Raw genomic sequence first — 21,191 nt, 5'->3', positions numbered from 1 at the left:
TTATTTTTAAACCTAACTTTGAAACCAAACTTTATATTATAAAATATTTCCAAAAATTTATTTAAAATTTTTATGATCAAAAATAATAATTTCAAAAATAAAGAGATGACACTCTCGGCCTTTATCCCTCCACATACATCCCTTTCTCAAGCTCATCATCATTTCCAGCCTCCAAGGTACTAAGATTCTTTCTTCCTCATTTCTTGGAATTTTTTGGTTCTTCATTTCTCTGCTTTTGTTTCAATTCTTGTCACTTCATTCATCTAAAGATACTTCAATCTTTGTTTCTAGCTTAGTGTAATGAGATGATAGCTAACTTAACTTTTGTTTCGTAAGGATATTAATGACAGTTACGAGTTACTATAATGTCTCCAACAACAATGACAATGAGCAACAACAATGGCGCGGTTCAAACTGTTTACCCGAGGAAGAACTGGTCTTCTATGGTGCTTTACAATTGTGGACATCCTAAGAACAAGACCTTGACACCTGAAGTTGTTAATACTCAGACAGGTGCCTTTTATTAGATTATATATATAGCGGTACATTCGGTTACGTATTTGATCCGGTTATGTCCCGGTTATATTGATTGTATTTAAGCAAACCTATGGTTTTATTATTCACTTAATGAAGCGTTTTATCAAAACTTAGTTACATCTGAAATGGTATCAGAGCATTTCATCTTCGTCATCATTCTTCATTCATCTTCTTCCGCAAGCTCGTTTTCTTTGAATCTCTGATTGTTTCTTCTGATTTCTTCATATTCTTCTTCTCTGTTTCATTCTCTTCATTTTCATAGCTCAATTTCTCAAATCGGTTTTGTTTTACTTCCGATCGTGTTTCCTTCCGATCGCGTTTCTCCGATTTTACTTCAATCCAGTCCAAATTCGTCTTCGCGATGTCGAATCCACCGAATCCACCGTCTCAGAGTTCCGATCCTTATGAGAATCCGTTGTATCTTCATGCTGCTGACAACTCTGGTGTGAATCTGGTGCTTGATAAGCTCACCGGTGAATCCAACTATCATACATGGCGTCGCTCGATCGTTAAAGCTCTAAACGCGAACAACAAGCTTGGATTCATCTATGGCACCACTGTCAAACCTGCTCCGGCGCATGCTGATTACGGATCGTGGACTCGTTGTAATGACATGGTATGTACTTGGATTACCAACTCTGTCTCGAATGAAATTGGATCTGGTACAGTGTTTTTTGATGATGCTCGTTTGCTGTGGTTGAATCTAGAAGGGAGATTTAAACAAAGTAATTTGTCCAAGATCTATAGTGTTCAGGATCAATTGGATCGTTTGCATCAAGGTTCTTTAGATCTAAGTGCTTACTACACTAAATTCACAACTCTATGGGAAGAGCTGAAGAATTTTGAGGAATTGCCTTCCTGTACGTGTGGTAATTGTAGTTGTGGTTGCAACGATCGCTGGATCTAGCTTTATGAGAAATGCAACATTGTTAGATTCTTGATGCGTTTAAATGAATCATTCACTCAAGCTCGTAGACAGATTATTATGATGGAACCACTTCCAGAGTTCACCAAGATTTACAACTTCATTGCTCAAGATGAACAACAAAGAGGTTTTAATTGTTCAATGCCTGCACCTGAACTTGTTCCAGAATCTGCAGTGTTTCAAGCTTCTATGAATTATCAGAAAAATAAGGGCTATCCACAGGGGCGTCCTCGTCCTCTGTGTACTCATTGTGGAATGCTTGGTCACACTGTCGCACGTTGTTATAAGCTCCATGGATATCCTCTAGGTTACAAAGTGCCATCTACTACAGGTTACAATGCAGACAAGTCTAAAGGACAATATAATACACATAATGGTGTTCACATGGTGTATTATCAACCTCAAGAACAAATGCCCCATCAACAATCTTCAGATTACTATCCCCAGGCTCAGTCTCAAATGCCAGATAATCATTTAATCTCTTACAATGGCATTCCCTATGCACATGTTGGACAGTCTTCTAATGGGCAATCTTCTGTTAATCACTCTTTTGCACCAATCAACCAGTCTTCTGTTGGAAACAATACTAGTGAATCTTCACAAGTTAATCATTCAGTCAATATGGTGCATTCTGGAAGGAACTTTTATGTGGGAAATAACTCCAATAGTGGAGAACAGGTTAATCAGTTAGTTACTCAGTTAAACAGACAGCTTCAAGGTTCTCCGTATCAAGTCATACGTCCACCACCTGCCTCTAAACATCATGGTTCTATTTCAGCTCAAGGTACACAATCTGTGCCTTCTCACTATATTTCTGCTTTCGAACTAGGCCTTATTATTTCACCAAATGTCTGGATTCTTGATACTGGAGCTAGTTGTCATATTTGCAGTGATCTGCGTATGTTTTCTAATGTCTACAGAGTTGATCATGTTACAATTACACTCCCAAACAAAAACACAATTCCTATTCACACAGCTGGAACAGTTAAACTTAGTGATAGTCTCATTCTTCATCATGTTTTCTATGTTCCTTCTTTTGCTTTTAATCTCATTAGTGTTAGTTCTTTAACAAAAACAAACAAAAACTTATATGTGCATTTCTATCATGATGCTTGTTTTATTCAGGATCATACTCACGCATGGATGATTGGTAAAGGGGATCAGTCAAATGATCTTTATCTCTTAAACCAACAGGACCTCCCTGATACACATCATGTTGCTTTTGTTGCTATTTCTCCTGAGCTTTGGCATCAGCGTTTAGGACATCCTTCTATTTCTCGAGTTCAAACAATGTCTTTCAATTTAAATCTTCCTCAGAAAATTTCAGATTTCCATTGTAAGATTTGTCATTTGTCAAAACAAAAACGTTTACCTTTTCCTTCAAATATTAATAAAAATATTTCTGAGGAACCTTTCTCTTTGATTCATATTGATGTTTGGGGTCCTTTTCATATTACTTCTGTTCAAGGTTTTAGATACTTTCTTACAATTTTTGATGATTGCACTCGTATGACTTGGATTTATTTTTTGCGTTTAAAGAGTGATGTTTCTAAGGTGTTTCCAGAATTTATAAATCTTGTTAAAAATCATTATGGTTTCAAAATCAAAAGCATAAGATCTGATAATGCACCTGAACTGCAATTTACAGAATTACTTAGAAAACTTGGTATTTTTCATTATCATTCTTGTGCTTATACCCCTCAACAAAACTCAGTGGTGGACAGAAAACATCAACATCTATTGAATGTGGCTAGATCTTTATATTTTCAGTCTAATGTACCTCTTGCATACTGGCCTGAATGTGTTTCTACTGCTGCATTTTTGATTAATAGAACCCCATCCCCTGTTTTACAAGATAAAAGTCCTTTTGAAGTTCTATATAAGAAGATTCCAGATTATTCATTTCTTAGAGTATTTGGTTGTCTTTGTTATGCATCTACACAACAACATGATAGGCATAAATTTACTGAGAGAGCTAGGCAATGTGTCTTCCTTGGTTATGAATCTGGTTTTAAAGGATATAAGGTTTTAGATATTGAGTCTAATGTTACTTCTATTACTCGTAATGTTGTTTTTCATGAAAATATTTTCCCATTCTTTAAAAATTCAGTTAGTCCTACTTTGCCTTTCTTTGATGATTCTATGGTTCTAGTTTTACAAAATCAAAACTCACAGAATTTTCAAATTTATGATGATTTTAATGTTGAAAATGGTGAAGTTGGTCCTATCACTGAGGTTGACACTGTTCTAGAACACACACACACACACACCACCAAATACATAAACTAGAACTGATCATACTCAGGATGAGATGGGAAACACACTCAGACCACGCAGAGAGACACGGGCTCCAAGCTATCTAAAACAGTACCATTGCTCTAACATCAGCACACATCCTTCTTCCTCTTCTTCTTTTCATGATGATGCTCATCCTCTCTCTGCTTATTTGTCCTACGATAAACTCTCTCCTGAGTATCGTCTGTTCTGTTTTGCCATTATTTCTGAAAAAGAACCAAACACTTTCAAAGAGGCAGTGTTGTTGCAACATTGGCTTGATGCGATGAACATGGAATTGGATGCTCTTGTGAGTACATCTACCTGGATAATTTGTTCTTTACCTGAAGGAAAACATGCCATTGGTTGTAAAAGGGTGTATAAGATCAAATATAAGTCTGATGGATCAATAGAAAGGTATAAGGCTCGTCTAGTGGCTAAAGGATACACACAACGGGAAGGAGTTGATTACTTGGACACCTTTAGCCCTGTAGCCAAGCTTACAACAGTTAGGTTACTGTTTGCTTTATCTGCAATTCACAACTGGAGCATCAACCAAATGGATGTCACAAATGCCTTTCTACATGGAGACTTAGAAGAAGAGATATATATGTCATTACCACAGGGATACACTCCAAGACAAGGGGAGTCTTTACGTGAGAAACCAGTTTGCAGACTCATTAAATCTTTATATGGGTTAAAGCAAGCTTCTCGTCAATGGTTTCACAAGTTCTCAACTGTTTTGCTTCAGAATGGTTTCATTCAATCACCATTTGATCCAACACTATTTGTGAAATCAGATAATGACGGTTTTCTTGCTCTGCTGGTTTATGTGGATGACATAATGTTAGTGAGTAACAAGGATTCTGCAGTTGCCAAGACAAAAGATTTTCTTGCTAGAGAATTTAAACTCAAAGATTTGGGTAGGATGCGATATTTTTTGGGCTTGGAGATATCTAGATCAAAAGAAGGGATCTCTGTTTCTCAACGGAAGTATGCATTGGAGTTACTTGAAGAGTTTGGTTTTCTTAAATGTAGACCAGATCCTACGCCAATGGAGTTAGGCTTGAAGCTCAGTGATGAGAGTGGCGAGCTTCTTCCGGATCCTTCTGATTATAGAAGACTTATTGGCAAGCTGGTTTATTTAACAGTCACAAGACCTGACATTTGTTTTGCAGTAAACAAACTCAGTCAGTATGTTAAAGCACCAAGAGAGCCTCATTTGATTGCTGCATACATGATCTTAAGATATTTGAAGAATGATCCAGGTCAGGGAGTCTTTTACTCTGCAAAATCGACTCTTACTCTTCGTGCTTTTGCAGATGCTGATTGGGGAAACTGTCCTGAAACAAGTAGATCCATTTCTGGATTCTGTGTCTTTCTTGGTGATTCTTTGATCTCCTGAAAATCCAAGAAACATGACATTGTTAGTCGCAGTTCTGCAGAAGCAGAGTACAGAAGTATGGCCAATACCACTTGTGAACTGCTCTGGATCAATTCTCTGCTTGAAGATTTGCATGTTCCTCTTGCTGATACAATTGTGATGTATTGTGATAACCAAGCTGCTCTGCATATTGCTAACAATTCAGTATTCCACGAGCGCACCAAACATGTTGAAAGAGATTGCCATGTAGTGCGGGAAAGGGTGGCTTCTGGATTCATGAAGGTTCCTCACATTGGCACACAACATCAGCTCGCTGACATGCTTACCAAGCCTCTCACAGACATTCAATACAATCATCTCTTATCCAAGATGGGATTACATCATCTGTATTCTCCATCTTGAGGGGGAGTATTAGATTATATATATCGGTACATTCGGTTACGTATTTGATCCGGTTATGTCCCGGTTGCAAACCTATGGTTGTATTATTCACTTAATCAAGCGTTTTATCAAAAGTTAGTTACATATGAAACCTTTCTTCATAGGTTTCAGTGGCTTGAGGATGAAGATATTGGATCTATTCCTTTTGTGTGCAACTTTCTTGAAGGGCACAATAGTGTTGTTGAGAATGATCCAACCACTCAGCCTAAGGCGGTTCATTATACTCGAGGAGGGCCTTGGTTTGATGCTTGCAAGGATTGCGAGTTTGCGGATCTTTGGCTTAATGAATTGGAAGAGTACAACAAAGAGAACAAGAAAGGTGACAACAAAAATTAGAAAAGAAAGAAGTAAGAAGAAGAAGAAGAGGTACGTATGTTACTATATATATATGCTGTTACATTTTGGCTGTTGCCTTACTATTATTGTGGACTTTTATTTCATTGAGTTTTATATCATAACAATAATACTAATAAGGTCATTATGGTATATAATAAGCTATTTCGTTTGTTTGTTTTTTGTTGTTGTAGTACCTTTACTTGTATTTGAATTTCTAACTGCTCTTAAATTAAGCAATCTATAAGTTTGTTTGTTGTTGTTGTTCTACATGTACGCACCATTTTTTTTTTTTGAATAATCAAAGAGGTTCTGGGCCGAAGCCCATACATCCCCTCAGGCCCGAAACTAAAGCATGTTATATGGTTTCGTCCCAAGCACTACTCGAACCGGCGACCTCTAAGCTTTTGCCAGAGATCTTTACCAATTGAGTTATTAGCACTTGGTGTACGCACCATTGAACAACCTATAGTTCTAGATTCATTTGCTAGTTCTGAGCATAAAAACTATAGTTCTAACTTGATCATGTAGTTACCACGTTATAAAAGTTGTCTGAGGATCATTTTTTTATAATTAAAAGGGAAGTTATATCATGCTGATATTTATTTTTATACTTATTTAAACAGAACATCAAGTAGCTTTGATAAAAATTATATTTATTAAGTTGGTCCGTTGAGGATACGTTTCCAAGCAATTTATTTTGTTAGATGGGTCGGATTTGGATTTTAGCGGTTGAAGTCGGACAATACTTTGGAATGGTGCCAAGAAAATGTATAATTCTCGAATATTTATCGATGCATAATTTTGACAGAATCACATTTTATAGTAGAAGTAAGAATATACGTAAAATTATTAGTTATTAGTTAGCATTTACTTCAAACCCTAAATCCTCGATTCTATATAAGAAATATATGATCCCTTGGGATGTTTATATTCAAAATACAAACTAAAGGAGTTGAGTAGAGGTATAAACCTAGTGAGGTAATGTTTTATCATAATTTGAGATGTGAATGAGAATAGCTAAAGGAATGCTTGTTGACTAATTCTAAATTATATATATGAAAAAGATTTAAGATAGTGATTGATCGTATCGTGGAACATCCTTGGTTCAGTGATCAAAAGGTATACATGTTTCAGTTTTAATTTTCAGATATATAGCACACTTTCTTGAAAATATATTTAAGGATGAAAAATTTATCGGATGTTTAATTTTAGAGTGAGAGCTTGTCTTGTCTATGAAACTACTTTTTTTATCAAACTATTGTGGTCTCGTGTGTTACGGTACGGAGAGAGCTTGTCTATTAAACTTTTTCGCAAATTAACCGTTTTACGTGGTTACTGTGGGTACCTGAATTAGTACCTGGCTCGGCAGCCCACTTCGGAGGACGGCCCGCGAGCAAAAGCCCGTTTCCGGAATCACCTGGCCCATTGGGAGAAGTCCAGTAGGAATTTGAATGGATAAAGAGAAGAATCGAAACGGGCCATCTGCAGGTCAAATGACGTCTTAATGAAGGCGAGATTCACGGAGCGGAGTCCGGGGAAATAGTAATTACTCGCCATCGTTGTATAAATAGAGGGTTAGGACAAAGTGTAAAGGGGATCGAATTTTCTTGTGAACGGACTTAATAAAGCAAAACAGTTTTCTTTTCGTTTCTCGCTATATTACTCACGAGTTCGGACAGGGAATCAGGAACCCACTCAAGTTAAACCCGTTTCCAGTTCGTGGATTTCAGCTCCCACATTTTGGCGCCGTCTGTGGGGACCTTATTCCCTAACCCACCGATTCCTCGTTTCCGACTTCCCGTCAGCAGCCGAGCAAGATGTCGAGCGACGATAGCCAGGTAACTCTCAATTCTATTCAGAAGTTGTTGCAGGATTTGTCTGGGAAGACAAAACAGCAGCAGTCAGCCACGGCCGCACTCTCGGAGAAGCTCGAAGGATTCGAGGAGCGGTCTACCGCTCAGATGGCCACCTTGGCCGAAACCGTCTCCGAGCTGTCCAACGCCCACAACGCCAACGCAGCCCAGGTGGACGCGCTCGTGGAGGGGGCGTCTGTCGGAACCACGCTCCGCAGGCCACGGATGCTCGATTTTGATGGGGCGCTACCAGTAGCGTACCCGGGGAGTGGGCGGCCAGCCCCCCAAATACTGCGAACTCAGCGGAAAACCAGTCAAGAGAGGCTGGTTTGTCGGCATCAGCGCTCCCACAGGGGGTAGTTGTTCCGGACTCAGGCCGGGAAACTCCACCCCCTGCGAGTTGGAAATCCACGCCTGGTCACATCCGCACTCCCCCCGATCCGCACTCCGCCCCGGTACAGGGCGGCGATCGTGCCCAATCCGGAAATTTCATTCCTCCAGAATGAAATCCGGGCCATGCAATCAAAGGTCCATCACGCGACGAGCTCCGCTCCGGACATCACCGAGTTATCGAGGAATCAAAGCGAACTCGTTTCTCACCAAGAATCTCGACAATGCGTATCAAGGACGCACGAAAAGTCAAGTTTCTCAGTTATGAGGGGAAAGGGGACCACAAAGTTCACCTTCACACTTTCCTCCTCACGGTTGGAAGGGTGGACTTCGAGCCTCATGAGGAAGATGCGGGGTATTGCAAGCTCTTCACCGAAACATTTGTCGGGCCAGCCCTCCTATGGTTCGCTTCGCTTCAGGAGGGCACGATCGATAGTTTCACCCAGCTCTCCACTACATTCGTGAAGCAGTATTCAAGTTTCATAGGAGTTGGTGTGACCGATGCTCAGCTATGGAATCTAAGTCAAGGTCCGAATGATTCACTACGGTCTTACATTACTAAGTTTAAAGAGATAATGGTCCAGATTCCCGGGCTTCCCGATTCGGCGGTATTGTCCGCCCTGAAGAATGGGTTGTGGCACGAATCTCGGCTCAGGGAAGAGTTGACGGTCAACCGCCCCTCCAGTGTCCAGGACGCCCTTCACCGAGCATCGAACTGGATCGTGGCAGAGGAGGAGAAAGCCGCACTCGCTAAGAAATACAAAGTAACTCCCAAGCTGAGCTTTGATCAAGGAGCTAGGCGAGGCTCGCAGGGACAAAGACCGGGGCCTGCCACATTCGCTGTGGATCACCAGAAAGGGGGTCCGAAGAGCACCACGTTAAAACGAGGATTCAGACCGCGGGGCAAGAATGGGACCTTACCCAGCAATAAGTGGACCAGGGAGGAACAGGAAGATGACTCCTTCTGCGAACTTCACAAGGTGGCTGGACACGCCACTCGGAACTGCAAGAAACTCATGCATCTGCTCGCATAAAGGTTCATGAACGGGGGAATGCCGGATATAACGATCGATGAGCTCGACCAAGCATAGAATGCGGTCCAACTCGTAGCCGAAGCAGCTCCCGAGGAAGAGGAGCTCCCCCCGGCCAAAACACCAAAGGCACTCATCGAAGAAATCCCCCAAGGGGCAAAGAAGCGTATCGATGTGATTATGGGTGGGTCCAGGATATTCTGAAATTCTATTAGGGCTATTAAAGATCATCAGAGGAAGCTGAGCGGGTCAATTCCGAAGAGGCAGAAGACGTGCGAGGTGTACCCCGAGATAACCTTCTCGGAAGAGGAAACGAAGGACCTTGACGCCCCTCATGATGATGCGCTAGTCATTACCTTGGATGTGGCAAACCACGAAGTATGTAGGATATTGGTTGACACAGGGAGTTCGGTGGACCTAATCTTCCTGGACACCCTTACGAGAATGGGCATAGACAGGAGTCACATTATCGGACCTCCAGCTCCCCTGGTGTCATTCACTAGCGAAACCTCGATGTCCCTTGGAACAATAACCCTCCCGGTTGCCGCGCAGGGGGTGTCTAAAATGGTAGAGTTCACCGTCTTCGAACGACTAGCGGCCTATAATGCTATTCTAGGAACTCAATGGTTATACCAGATGAAGGCGGTTCCGTCCACCTATCACCAATGCGTTAAGTTTAAGACGCCTAACAGAGTTCGTGAGATACTGGGTAGCCAGCGTACGGCCAGGAGCTGCTATCTGGCCGGGCACAAACTCCTGATCCAATAGCAACCACAGCTCGAGGCCGCCAGAAACCCAATGAAGAGTAGGATGAACGGCGACCTCTACAAAGAAATCGAGCTCAATGAGTTATTCCCCGACCAAAAAGTAAGAATTGGGGCAGGCTTGTCTCCCGAGGTGAAAGAGGAGTTAATTAGCTTCTTGCGAAGAAATAAGACAACCTTTGCCTGGAAGATAAAAGAGATGATTGGTATTAGCACCGACGTGATAACTCACGAACTCAACGTCAACCCCAATTTCAAGCCAGTTCGGCAGAAACGAAGGAAATTGGGCAAAGAGCGGGCTGACGTGGTGAATGCTGAGGTAGACCGCCTGCTCGAAGCCGGCCTTATCCGGGAAGTCCAGTACCCGGAATGGCTGGCGAACATGGTGGTAGTCAAGAAGAAGAATGGCAAGTCTCGGGTTTGCGTCGATTTCACCGACCTGAATCAGGCTTGCCCGAAGGACAGTTTCCCTCTCCCGCACATCGACCGACTAGTAGAGTCGACTTTGGGTCATGAATTGTTAACATTCATGGACGCTTTTTCAGGGTATAATCAAATCATGATGCACCCCGACGACCAGGAAAAGACATCTTTTATCACAGATCGAGGTACTTTCTGCTACAAGGTGATGCCGTTCGGGTTGAAGAATGCCGGAGCTACCTACCAACGGTTAGTGAACATGATGTTTGCCGAGCTGTTGGGAAAAACTATGGAGGTTTATATTGACAATATGTTGGTGAAATCGATGGAATCCAGCCAGCACGTCGGACATCTCGAGGACTGCTTTGCGATACTCAACAAATTCGGCATGAAGTTGAACCCGACCAAGTGCACGTTTGCGGTCCCCTCGGGGGAGTTCCTGGGTTATATTGTGACAGAGAGGGGAATCGAGGAGAATCCTAGGCAGATTAAAGCCTTCCTGTCGATGAGTTCGCCGCGTAGCCTCCGTGAAGTCCAACGCCTGATTGGGAGGATTGCGGCCCTGAATAGGTTTATTTCGAGGTCCACAGATAAATGCTTGCCTTTCTTTGAACTCCTCCGGAAAGGGAACAAGAACTTTCTGTGGGATGAGAAGTGTGAGGAAGCATTTGGGCAGCTCAAACAATATTTGTCTAACCCTCCTGTTCTTGCTAAACCCGAGCTTGGGGAGCCTCTATTCTTGTATGTCGCCGTATCCAAGCACGCGGTGAGCGGGGTATTAGTACGGGAAGAGAGGGGGGGAACAAAGGCCGGTATTCTATACGAGCAAAACCTTTATGGGAGCCGAAGTTCGCTACCCTATGATGGAGAAATTAGCTTTGGCTGTGGTCACCGTAGCTCAGAAGCTCCGACCATATTTCCAGTCTCATACGATCGTGATTCTAACTTCGCAGCCAATGCGAACTATTCTCCATAGTCCTAGTCAGTCCGGGCGGATGGCAAAATGGGCAATTGAGCTCATCGAGTATGACCTAGAATTCCGGGCTCGAACTGCCGCCAAATCGCAAGTACTCGCCGATTTCATAATCAAGCTGCCTATCGCCGGCACAAAAGGCAAGGAGGAAGGACCATGGACGATGCATGTGGACGGAGCCTCGTCCAAACAAGGGAGTGGCGTCGGAGTGAGGCTTTGCGCACCCACCAACGAGGTGTTTGAACAATCTTTTAGATGAGCGTTCGATGCGTCGAACAACGAAGCTGAGTATGAGGCGCTACTGGCTGGGCTCCGGCTCGCCATAGGGATTGGAGTTCCTCGGCTTCGCGCCTTCTGCGACTCGCAGCTTGTGGCGAGCCAACTTTCGGGGGAGTATGAAGCAAAGGACGGGCGCATGGGAGCCTACTTAGCCGCAGCGAGGGAACTAGCCGAACGTTTCGAGCACTTCGAGTTAGTAAAAATTCCTAGGGCAGAGAACTCAGCTGCCGACTCATTGGTGTCTCTCGCCTCAACTTCCGACCCTGCCTACACACGGATTATTCCGGTAGAGGTCCTGGAGCGCCCTAGTGTGTGCTTGAGCGAGGTGAATGTCTTGACAAGGTCGATGCAGCGACGGCTCGACAGAGGGGAAATAGTGCCTGAGATGCCCGTCATACCCTCCAGGGTCGCTAGACCTCGAAGGAATGCCCCAATACCGGAGGATCTTCCTGCTCCCACGAGCGAAGAACCGACCGAGTCATTGGCCGGAACTCCGACAGCCCGGCTCCCTTGTGGCGAAGAACACAGGGGGAAGGGCCGGGAAGTTTCTCGGATCTCCCGGAGGAAAACCCGGAGTTAGACTGGAAAACCCCCATCCTAGCTTACCTAAGAAGGGGCGAGCTACCTACGGATAAATGGCAAGCTCGAAAGGTTAGAACTATCTCGGCCCGTTTCTGCTTGCATAACGAGGGTTTACTCGGTCGTAGCATTGGGGGTCCTTACTTAACTTGCATTGCGGGGGAGTCGCCGGGGATAGTGATGAGGTCAATCCATGATGGGCCCAACGGAGACCATGCGGGAGCTCGAACACTAGTAATCAAAGTTAAGCGATACGGTTTTTTCTGGCCAACAATGAGGGGTCGCGACCTCAACGTGGGTGACCTCGTGCTAAGGAAGGTTTACGAAAATACCAAGGAGCTTAACGCTGGAAAACTTGGCGTAAACTGGGAAGGCCCTTACAAAATCACGTCCGAAGTACGTAACGGGGTTTACCGCCTGGAGGAGCTGACCGGAAAAAAGATCCCCAGGTCATGGAATGCCCTGCATCTGAAGCGATTCTATACTTTTTAAAGTAAAATAGTAACACTTGTAATCGAATTATTGTGTGCTTGATCCCTTATTGGGTACGTAGGCAGCTCGGTTTGTCGAGTTCAGCTAAGTAATAATATAAATTTCATATTAAGGAAGCTGGCACAAAAGTCAACGAAAATAACTTAGCAAAAAGAGAAAACAAGCAGTTTCTTTTCAAAGCAAAAAAGGGAAAAGAGTGCGGCCTCCGTGGCCAAAAACACTCAAGACATAGTGATCCATCGAGTTCGGAGAGCAAGTAGAACGCAAAAAAAAAAAAAAAAGTCACAGACATAGAGGGGGGTCTAAGACCAAAACAACCCCGGAGTCCGCAGTAGGGGCTTCGGAACGAACCAGAGGAGTGCCAAGTTCGGGGTCCGCAACGGGGGCTTCAGAACAACTCAGAGGAATGCCAGCCGCCTCATCCACCAAAGCTTCGTCACCCCCGGCATTCATAAAGTCATTGACCTCCTTACTAAGGCCCGGCTTGATGGCCTCCAGTTCCTGATTCGTTACAACAGGAGGATCAGAAGTAGGCTCCTCGATCATAAGGGGAGCGGAAGTGGGGTCGGGCCCGAGCTCGGGGGGAGTATCTGCCAAAAGGGCAGTGAGTGATGAAGGGTCAAACTTCAAATCCTTTACCTTTTCAGCCTCGAGGTGAGCAGCCTTCTCATCAGCCTTCAAGGTCTCGAGCTCCTCTTTCAGGTCGGCAATCTCGCCCTTCTCGATTTCTTCCACCAACATCCGGTTGGCAGTGATCTCTGCAGCTCGAGGTGCGTCCCGATCTTATCGATTGTCTCCCGAAGCTCAGCTCGCGTTTTCCTCCGCTCCTCCCTTCGAACTCTTTCCATCTCGGAGCCATTCCCTGCTTCCAGGAGCTGGTTTCTGAGTTTAATCTCCTGGAGTTCCTTCTTCGCCTCCGTCTCAGCGGTGGTCGCCTTCAGGTAAAGCTCCCCGGCCAGCTTTAACTTGTCTTGGCAAGTTTCCAGGTCAGACTCAGCAATCTGTAGGTCGAGCTCGACGGACTTGAGTTTCTTGCTGAATTTAGCCGCCCTCTCCATCTCGGCTCGGTTGGCAGCATCCAGGGACTTGTATTTCTTCACTTCCTTCTCTAAGTCTGCAATTCGAGATTGAAGGGCCCCGATTTCTGTGGCGGAGGGGCTGGCGAAGAGCTGCTCTTCGTACTGGGCTACTGAGCTGTTGAATTCAAAGAGCATCTGCCGAAAGAACGAAAGTGTTTATAAAGTAGGGGGGAGATAACTTGCGAAGTAAAGGAAAGCAATCTTACCTCGCCAACCTTCTCGGCGAAGCGGAAGTAGTCTTCCCGGTTGCTCAAGGACATGTCCTTAAAGGCAGGAACCCGAGCTCCGGGACGGCTGAAGCTCCTCATCATGTCCGCCAAGGATTTCGGCGGAGCTAATAAAATGTTTTACGTCAATCTAGAGAAACATATATATAGAAAGAGCGAGCTATTGATAAATGGTTTACCTGGAAGTTCGCGCCTCGGGGTCATTTTCGGGTCGGCGGAGCTCGGACCCGCGGGTGAAGAGCCCTTTGGAGCCGGAGTTTCGGCAACCTTCTCTTCAGGTCGGAGGCGGGAGCTCGCACACGTAGGAAGCGCAGGATCTGCTGCCTTCCTCTTCTTAGTACCACTGGACTGACCCTCCTCACGAACTGGACGAGGGGCGGGGAAGTCGGCACTGAGGTCGCTGTCAGGCAAAGTTATCACTTCGCGACCTGAGCCCTCTGGAGGAACGGCTGAACTGGAAGACTTCTCTTTCGAGGGAGCTTGGGTTTTGGTGCCCGATAGCGCAGCGACCATTTTCTTCTTCAGCTCTTTCTCCTTCAGCTCCATCTTCTTTTTGTAAGCTCGCTCCTAGGTGCAGCTTGGGGGGGAGGAGATGGTGAGAAAACTAGTGCGAATGCGGGCTCCGGCCTCGCGAATTCTAGGGCAAGTAAAAGAATCCCACGCGGTTTGGCCGCCACCGAACGTGACGAAGTAATCCGCGAAGGTTTCGGACAGGAACCCGCGGTCAAGAGAGGCTGCAAAAAAAAAAAAAACAAAGATAGAGTTATTACTCCGAACTGATGAAAATGAACGGGAGAGCTCAGATGCAGAAAGCTTTCGAATCTCCTCGCAATTCTACCAGGTTTTTGGGACCAATGCGGGAAAAATAGCTCCTGCAGGTCGCCAAAGGTATCCCGGTTGATCGGGAAGAAGAAGTAGCCGCCCCGGTACTGCTCGTCCTTCCCGGGAAAGTCGTCAAAAACCCGAAGTCCGGCCAACGGGCTGAGATAGAAAGTCCCCCTGGTCCGGCCACTCTTTATCGTGTAAAGGTGGAGTATGTCTTGGAAGGTGATGAGATAGCCGTGCTCCTCCGCCAGGGTCTGCAGGCAGAGAAGGGTCCGAACAAAGTTCGGGCATAGCTGGGGAAGGGCAACGCCTAGGGCGAACATCGCCTTCACCAGAAGCTCCGGCAGAGGGAAGTAGAGGCCGCACTTCGAGAAAAAGATCTCGTAGGCGCAGCAATAACCGGGCGGAGGGTCCTCCGGTGAAAGATCGTCTCCCGGAGCGATGAGCTCCGTCTCCGACGTGAGGCCGCAGAGGAACTTCACGTGTACAAGGTCCTCCTCGGCGATAGTTGATCGGGGATGAGGACTGAATTGCCCGGAGAGGGAAGTGTCTCCGGCTTGTGGAGCTTGCTTCGGCGAAGTCATGGCGAGGCAAGCAAGAGGGAAAGTAAGAAGATTCGAAAGCTATTCGGTTTTGCCGGAGAAAGCAGAAGGAAACTAGAGGAAGACGAAGACGAGAGAGAAAACTAAAAAGAAAACGAAGGAAAAGGAGTTTACCTTTATATTGTCTCGGCGGCCGTGGTGTGATGATTGCCTAGGAAAGCTATAAGGTCGTGGTCTTTATACCCGACAACCTAGGGATTTCGAAGCGGCAAAACCAGGGCACGGGAATCCGAAAAGGAAACCTCGAGGGAAAACAAATCAATCATATCAAAACTCGGAAATCGCAGTTTCTTTAATTGTGCCGCATTTAAGTCTCCCGAACTAAACCACTTCGCAAGACTTGGGGGGCTTACTGTGGGTACCTGAATTAGTACCCGGCTCGGCAGCCCACTTCGGAGGACGGCCCGCGAGCAAAAGCCCGTTTCCGGAATCACCTGGCCCATTGGGAGAAGTCCAGTAGGAATTTGAATGGCTAAAGAGAAGAATCGAAACGGGCCATCTGCAGGTCAAAGGACGTCTTAATGAAGGCGAGATTCACGGAGCGGAGTCCGGGGAAATAGTAATTACTCGCCATCGTTGTATAAATAGAGGGTTAGGACAAAGTGTAAAAGGGATCGAATTTTCTTGTGAATGGACTTAATAAAGCAAAACAGTTTTCTTTTCGTTTCTCGCTATATTACTCACGAGTTCGGACAGGGAATCAGGAACCCACTCAAGTTAAACCCGTTTCCACTTCGTGGATTTCAGCTCCCACAGTTACGAAAAGAGAGCTTGTCTTTGAAAGGGATAATGTTCATTGAAATGCCTAATCTTTATGAATAAAAGACTAGCACCATCGTCGGTTTAACTTTAGGTACTATTGCGAAAACTTGAAATATCGTGAAGCCTTACAAGTTAGTCGTAGAAGAAAAGAAGAGCATAGTGTCTGGTCAGAGCGACCTTTTACCCTCATAGCGAAGTTTATACCACTAGACTAGAGAGATTTTTGGAAATTTAGGGTCGAAAATGCTTTATAAAAAGAAAGGCCGCAAGCATATGTTTCATGGGCTTGGCGTTTGGGCCGGCTCTATGTCTGTTTAATCTCATGTAGGTTTATTTAGTCTCTATGAATTCTATTAAGCATCAGCAAAAACACCACAAATTTTAAAGTAGAATGTACTGACCCGTTACAGACAAAATGTATCATTCGTTTTGACAAGAAAGATATTAAACCTTGAGTTTAAGTCAACAATTAGTAAATTATATTACATATAAACATTTGAACATTATTAATCATTCTTGTAATGAATTTTCACATTTCAACCTCACTATAAGGAGAAAGAGTAGTGAATAAAATTTTACCTCTTACTGGATTTGGGAAATGTAAGGTATGAACGTTAGAATCAATCCTACGAGCTGTACCAAGTTCAACACCAAGAACACCATCTCATCACCTACGTGTGTATTGTTCAAAGAGAGATTCAAACACCGTCTTTTCGGATGAAATATTCGATGATGATCCGCGGGTTTCTAAACACCGCTATAATGTTTTTAAGTTAACATGAACTTGGTATTAGATTATGGGCTTCCAACTTAAAACTAATTGGTTGTGAGTGGAGAGACTACTAGTCATGATCCTACTCAACTTCCAATGTGAGATATTTATCGCTAATACTTGGGTGCCAAATTTTCACCTGGAAGGAAAGACGCGTCTTGTCTCTTTTGCGCCCATGAGAATCTGCAGAGTTAACAAAACAAAGGAGAAATGAGAATTAGCAAAATACAAAAAACGTAGTTCAAGAAGTAGAACGTTGAAGCTTGTATATATCTTGTACTTGTTACTAGTATTTGCAAGAATTTGAGTGTGTTTTTTTCTGCTATAGTGTTACATAAAGATATCGAAATTTCCAAGAATACTTACAGGGCACCTCCACCGGCAGGGCCAAATGATTTGAAAACAGACATTGCAGTCATAGAAATGCCATTAGCAGCACCTCTCTGATTCTGAGGCTGAGATGTCATACCAAAGAAAAATAAGCATAAGCCTCGGCAGATGAAGTCACCGATATAAAAACATCGATAGCTATAAAGGTAAAGAAAAGGGTGCACCAATACACAAGTCCAAGAACCATACCACAGCCTTGTTCAACATGATAAACAGTCCAGTGACTAGAGAGATCTACACATATCACAGAAACTTATCTCAAATCTTGCTTATTGTTCAATAAGGAGATATTAAGCACAAAAAGCCTAAGGGTTATAACAAGAACTCACAGACAAAGCGTTTTTCAAGATAGATGCACAATTTATCACCAAATGTAGAGTCATCCCAGAAAGCAAAGCTATATAGGGGTAACAAGAAAGCAGCGGTATCAACAATACCTGAACATCACAATGTAAAAAAATCAGCAAGACTCACTATAACAAACCAAAGATCCATCATTCACAAATCAAGAAACTTCAACCACGGTTTTACCGCGGAAAGACGTATAAGCACAAGAAGTCCCAGGGCCTTCTTTAAAGGTGGGTATACCAAAAGTTGAAACAATAGAAGCCCAAGTCCTGAAAATATGGTAACTCAAATCATGAGGAACATCCAAAGAGAGATATGGATAGACAATAACAAACGAAAGAAACAGAGTTGTAAAACTATATACTAACATAGACCATGTAGGTTAAAGAAGATCTTGATATAGACCTGATATAGCTAAAACTTGGCCAACATCTTGGGATGAGAAACTCAATCCTCCATAGCTTCTATCACTAACTGCCCAGAGTGAGAAGATCTTGCAAAGGTATCAAGAAAAGGGTAAATTCATAAATAAAATTTCCTATGCAAAGTTTAAAACTTTTACTGATACTCTCGACAGAGCACCAAAATTATCGATATCTTAAAGTAAAGCCGCGACGAATATTTGAAAGAGAGGAACCTATAAAACTAGTTATGTCCTAGTAAAGAACCAACCAAAAAGCTACAATTTAAGATAATCAAATGAGTTTTTGGTAATAGAATTGTAACTATATATCTTACCTCTGAGTAAGCTATCTCTTGGAGGGAGAAAACACAATATACAATGATGATAGCCATCAATGGAAGATTCCTCAGAAGACTAGGCTTACTAATTATCTTCTGGTCATCAAGTCCTTCTCCTCTGCTTTCATCATCATTTAGTCTTCCGCGTGCAATTCCACATCGGGTATGTAGTGTTTCCTACATATAGTTATAAAGAGATTATAAGCCTATTGTTGTGAGTTAACATTTTCAGTCTTAGCTTCATCTATATCATAATATGGTTAAGTCATACATCACACTATAGCTCTTGAACTTCAAAAGAACTCATTTCATGATCACAGCATTGCAAAGACTTTATAACAAAGTACATTATCTTATTTATCATACTCACAGGAAGCCACCAGCAAGCAATGAAAACCCCAGTAGCATAGACTGATATAACTAAGCTCGGTAGAAAATATGGTAACCTGTTAAAGCACAACATCAAGAACCTATTGAGAAAACCAAATTTGCTAGCATTTTGAAAAATGGATGGAGAAAGAAATAGTAAATGTACTATACCTCCCAAAAATTGAACTCTGAGAAAATATATTTGGGTACTTCTCTGCAGGCTAAACAAAACATGAAAACAGAAACCAAGTCAGCTAAGCAGAAAAGAAAAGTCGAGTTTTTCGATATGTTTACTGATCAGATTCTAGAGTCAAGTGTGTGTACCTGAGCAAGATAGCCTCCAATAGCAGGACCTAGTATCAATCCTATACCTCTCGATGTACTTACCTGAGAAAATGCAAGATAAAGTAAAAATTGGCGGCAATAGCGATGTTTCGAAAAAAAAAAAAAAACTAGATAAAAGCCTTACAACAGAAAGACTAAGAGCGTTGTACTCTTCACTAACAACTTCTGAAGCATATGCCTGAAACATGGTAAAAGAACAATAGAATCCATCTTTAGTAAATGCAACATAGCAAACCGAAGAAACCTTACACTTACGATGATCCTTCAAAGGACTAAGACATACCCTTATAACTCCAAGTAAACAATTGAAACAGCCAAGAAGAAATCTAAAGGAAACCGCAAGCCAGAAACTTGTACTTAGACCAAAGAGAGTATTGAATATGATCCTGAAAAGAATCAAACAGCTGATTTAAAAAAACTCTGCAAACAAGAAAAAAAATGAATAATCTAAACTCTGATGAATCTGTACACTGAGAAAGTCCCAATAAGAATAATCGGTTTGCGACCATATCGATCAGCTAACTTCCCCCAGAAGATAGATGTCAAAGCTCTTCCAATCATGAATGATGATCCTAACAAAGTTATCAAGAAACATCAAGAACATCAAGAAACATCAAGAAACATCAAGAATCTTCCAAGATTATTGATCAAGCAATAACAAATAGCCTAAGACTAGTACTCAAGAAACATCAAGAAAGCTTTCAAGATTAGTACTCAAGCAACAACAACAAATAGATTTAAGACAAGAATAAAAATTACCAACAAAACCAGCATAGAAACCAATATCTTCTTCTTGTTTAGCAATACCAAAGTCTCTGATCTGCCACAAACACATTTGTACATTACAAAAACCAAACTAGTCCCAAAAAAAACAATTTTGAAAGTGTTAACTAAAACTTACCATGAAATAAAGATATGGAAACAGAGAAGATATTGGTAAAGCTGAAATAACCCACACAAAAAAAAAAGTTATAGACATGAGTATGAATCACTTTGCAAGCAAGTGTTTGTAAAAATTCCTAAAAGTGAAATAATTGTTAACCAGTGCAAAGTGAGACAAGCCAGATGAAAGAGAGGTGTAAGTAAGGGACTCCTTGTTGCTGTCTCTTAGTTTGATCAATGATACAGCCAGGGCAAGCTTCGTTCTTCTCTAACAGGTTGGTTCGTGACTCATCATCATCGGCCATGGTATTGGAACCACCGAGTCGGAGAAGTGTTATAATAATACGTTGATTGATAATATTTAATTTTCATGTAAATATGTTTTAGAAAAGTTTATATTCTTAAAGGCGTCAAGAAAAGCTGAAAAGATTCTAAAGAACCAAAATATCTCAGTGGGTGGATGTTGTTGTTTGTTTAATCTAAGTGGTACTAATACTACTAGTTTTGTTTTTTTGTGGTCGTCTGGTAATATATATTACTAGTTTAGTACCCGTCCGATGGACGGGTTATCTATATTTAAACTTAAATTAAAATTAAAATTTATTATAACTCATAAAAAATAATTTCCAAATTTTCATTTTTTAAAATAAGAGAAATTAATTTCATTTGGTAAGAGATTTAGTTGATTTGAAGTATCAAATAAACGTGTGTAAAAATCTAGTAATGATCTAGTAATTGGTCTTAAAATTCCTTATTAAACGTTAATTATAAAAATCTAGTAATGTCAAATTGACAATCACCAAAACATTTGGGAGCTACAGTAAAACCTCTATAAATTAATAATATTGGGACCATGAAAATCTATTAATTTATAGAGGTTTTAATTTATCGATAAATTAATTATTATTAATTTATCGATAAATTAATTATTATTCATTTATAGAGAGATTTTCCTAATTTGGAAAGTTTTTCCAAAAACATTTAAAAATAAAATCTAACAAAAACTAAAGTGTCTATATATACATATATTTTGAAATTTTTACCTAATTATTAATTTATAATATTGATGGGACTATATATTTACAAAGGATTTTCAAAAAAATTATTATCTTATTATTTTATCAAAATGTGATTAAAATTACACTGGTCCGAGTTGGGACCAGAGAAATTT

General features: G+C 42.3%; 3 protein-coding genes and 1 pseudogene across 4 annotated transcripts; 1 reads left to right on the top strand and 3 right to left on the bottom strand.

Moving 5' to 3' along the window:
* Window positions 1-5,804: 5,804 nt before the first annotated feature.
* Window positions 5,805-20,345, bottom strand: LOC17887047 (probable peptide/nitrate transporter At3g43790). Of its 2 annotated transcripts, none has more exons than XM_023782868.1 (17): window positions 20,040-20,102; window positions 19,898-19,958; window positions 19,608-19,710; window positions 19,422-19,524; window positions 19,263-19,316; window positions 19,118-19,180; window positions 18,965-19,014; window positions 18,795-18,870; window positions 18,422-18,601; window positions 18,089-18,176; window positions 17,867-17,952; window positions 17,665-17,772; window positions 17,525-17,569; window positions 17,312-17,400; window positions 17,085-17,128; window positions 16,753-16,844; window positions 5,805-5,840 (listed from the first exon to the last, which is right to left on the bottom strand). In XM_023782868.1, the coding sequence occupies exons 1-16, from the start codon at window positions 20,040-20,042 to the stop codon at window positions 16,756-16,758; spliced, it is 1,242 nt and encodes a 413-aa protein (XP_023638636.1). In that variant the 5' UTR covers window positions 20,043-20,102; the 3' UTR covers window positions 5,805-5,840; window positions 16,753-16,755. The 2 variants fall into 2 exon arrangements, with proteins under 2 accessions (XP_023638636.1, XP_006293241.2); XM_006293179.2 differs by lacking the exon at window positions 5,805-5,840 and adding an exon at window positions 20,181-20,345 and having other exon boundaries at window positions 16,585-16,844; window positions 20,040-20,080.
* LOC111830627 lies at window positions 7,715-12,770 on the top strand (annotated as a pseudogene).
* On the bottom strand, window positions 12,983-14,038 carry LOC111830532. Its single transcript, XM_023782870.1, has 2 exons — window positions 13,964-14,038; window positions 12,983-13,892 (listed from the first exon to the last, which is right to left on the bottom strand). The coding sequence occupies exons 1-2, from the start codon at window positions 14,015-14,017 to the stop codon at window positions 13,377-13,379; spliced, it is 570 nt and encodes a 189-aa protein (XP_023638638.1). The 5' UTR covers window positions 14,018-14,038; the 3' UTR covers window positions 12,983-13,376.
* Window positions 14,552-15,393, bottom strand: LOC111830626 (uncharacterized protein At3g60930, chloroplastic-like). Its single transcript, XM_023783111.1, has 2 exons — window positions 14,823-15,393; window positions 14,552-14,718 (listed from the first exon to the last, which is right to left on the bottom strand). The coding sequence occupies exons 1-2, from the start codon at window positions 15,391-15,393 to the stop codon at window positions 14,552-14,554; spliced, it is 738 nt and encodes a 245-aa protein (XP_023638879.1).
* Window positions 20,346-21,191: the final 846 nt, after the last annotated feature.

The sequence above is a fragment of the Capsella rubella genome, unplaced genomic scaffold (assembly GCF_000375325.1).
Source record: "Capsella rubella cultivar Monte Gargano unplaced genomic scaffold, Caprub1_0 scaffold_5, whole genome shotgun sequence".
NCBI classification, from domain to species: domain Eukaryota; kingdom Viridiplantae; phylum Streptophyta; class Magnoliopsida; order Brassicales; family Brassicaceae; genus Capsella; species Capsella rubella.
Note: the sequence above shows the minus strand (reverse complement) of the source record. Positions and strands in the feature narration are given on the sequence as shown.

Coding starts and splice junctions, on each gene's coding strand:
- LOC111830532 (XM_023782870.1), bottom strand. CDS start 14,017: ATGTCCTTGAGCAACCGGGAAGACTACTTCCGCTTCGCCGAGAAGGTT. Junction 13,893..13,963: donor TCGCCGAGAAGGTTGGCGAG/GTAAGATTGCTT, acceptor TTCTTTCGGCAG/ATGCTCTTTGAATTCAACAG.
- LOC111830626 (XM_023783111.1), bottom strand. CDS start 15,393: ATGACTTCGCCGAAGCAAGCTCCACAAGCCGGAGACACTTCCCTCTCC. Junction 14,719..14,822: donor GCATTGGTCCCAAAAACCTG/GTAGAATTGCGA, acceptor TTTTTTTTGCAG/CCTCTCTTGACCGCGGGTTC.
- LOC17887047 (XM_006293179.2), bottom strand. CDS start 20,325: ATGGCCGATGATGATGAGTCACGAACCAACCTGTTAGAGAAGAACGAA. Junction 20,081..20,180: donor GCTTGTCTCACTTTGCACTG/GTTAACAATTAT, acceptor GGGTTATTTCAG/CTTTACCAATATCTTCTCTG. Junction 16,845..17,084: donor AGACGCGTCTTTCCTTCCAG/GTGAAAATTTGG, acceptor ATACACACGTAG/GTGATGAGATGGTGTTCTTG.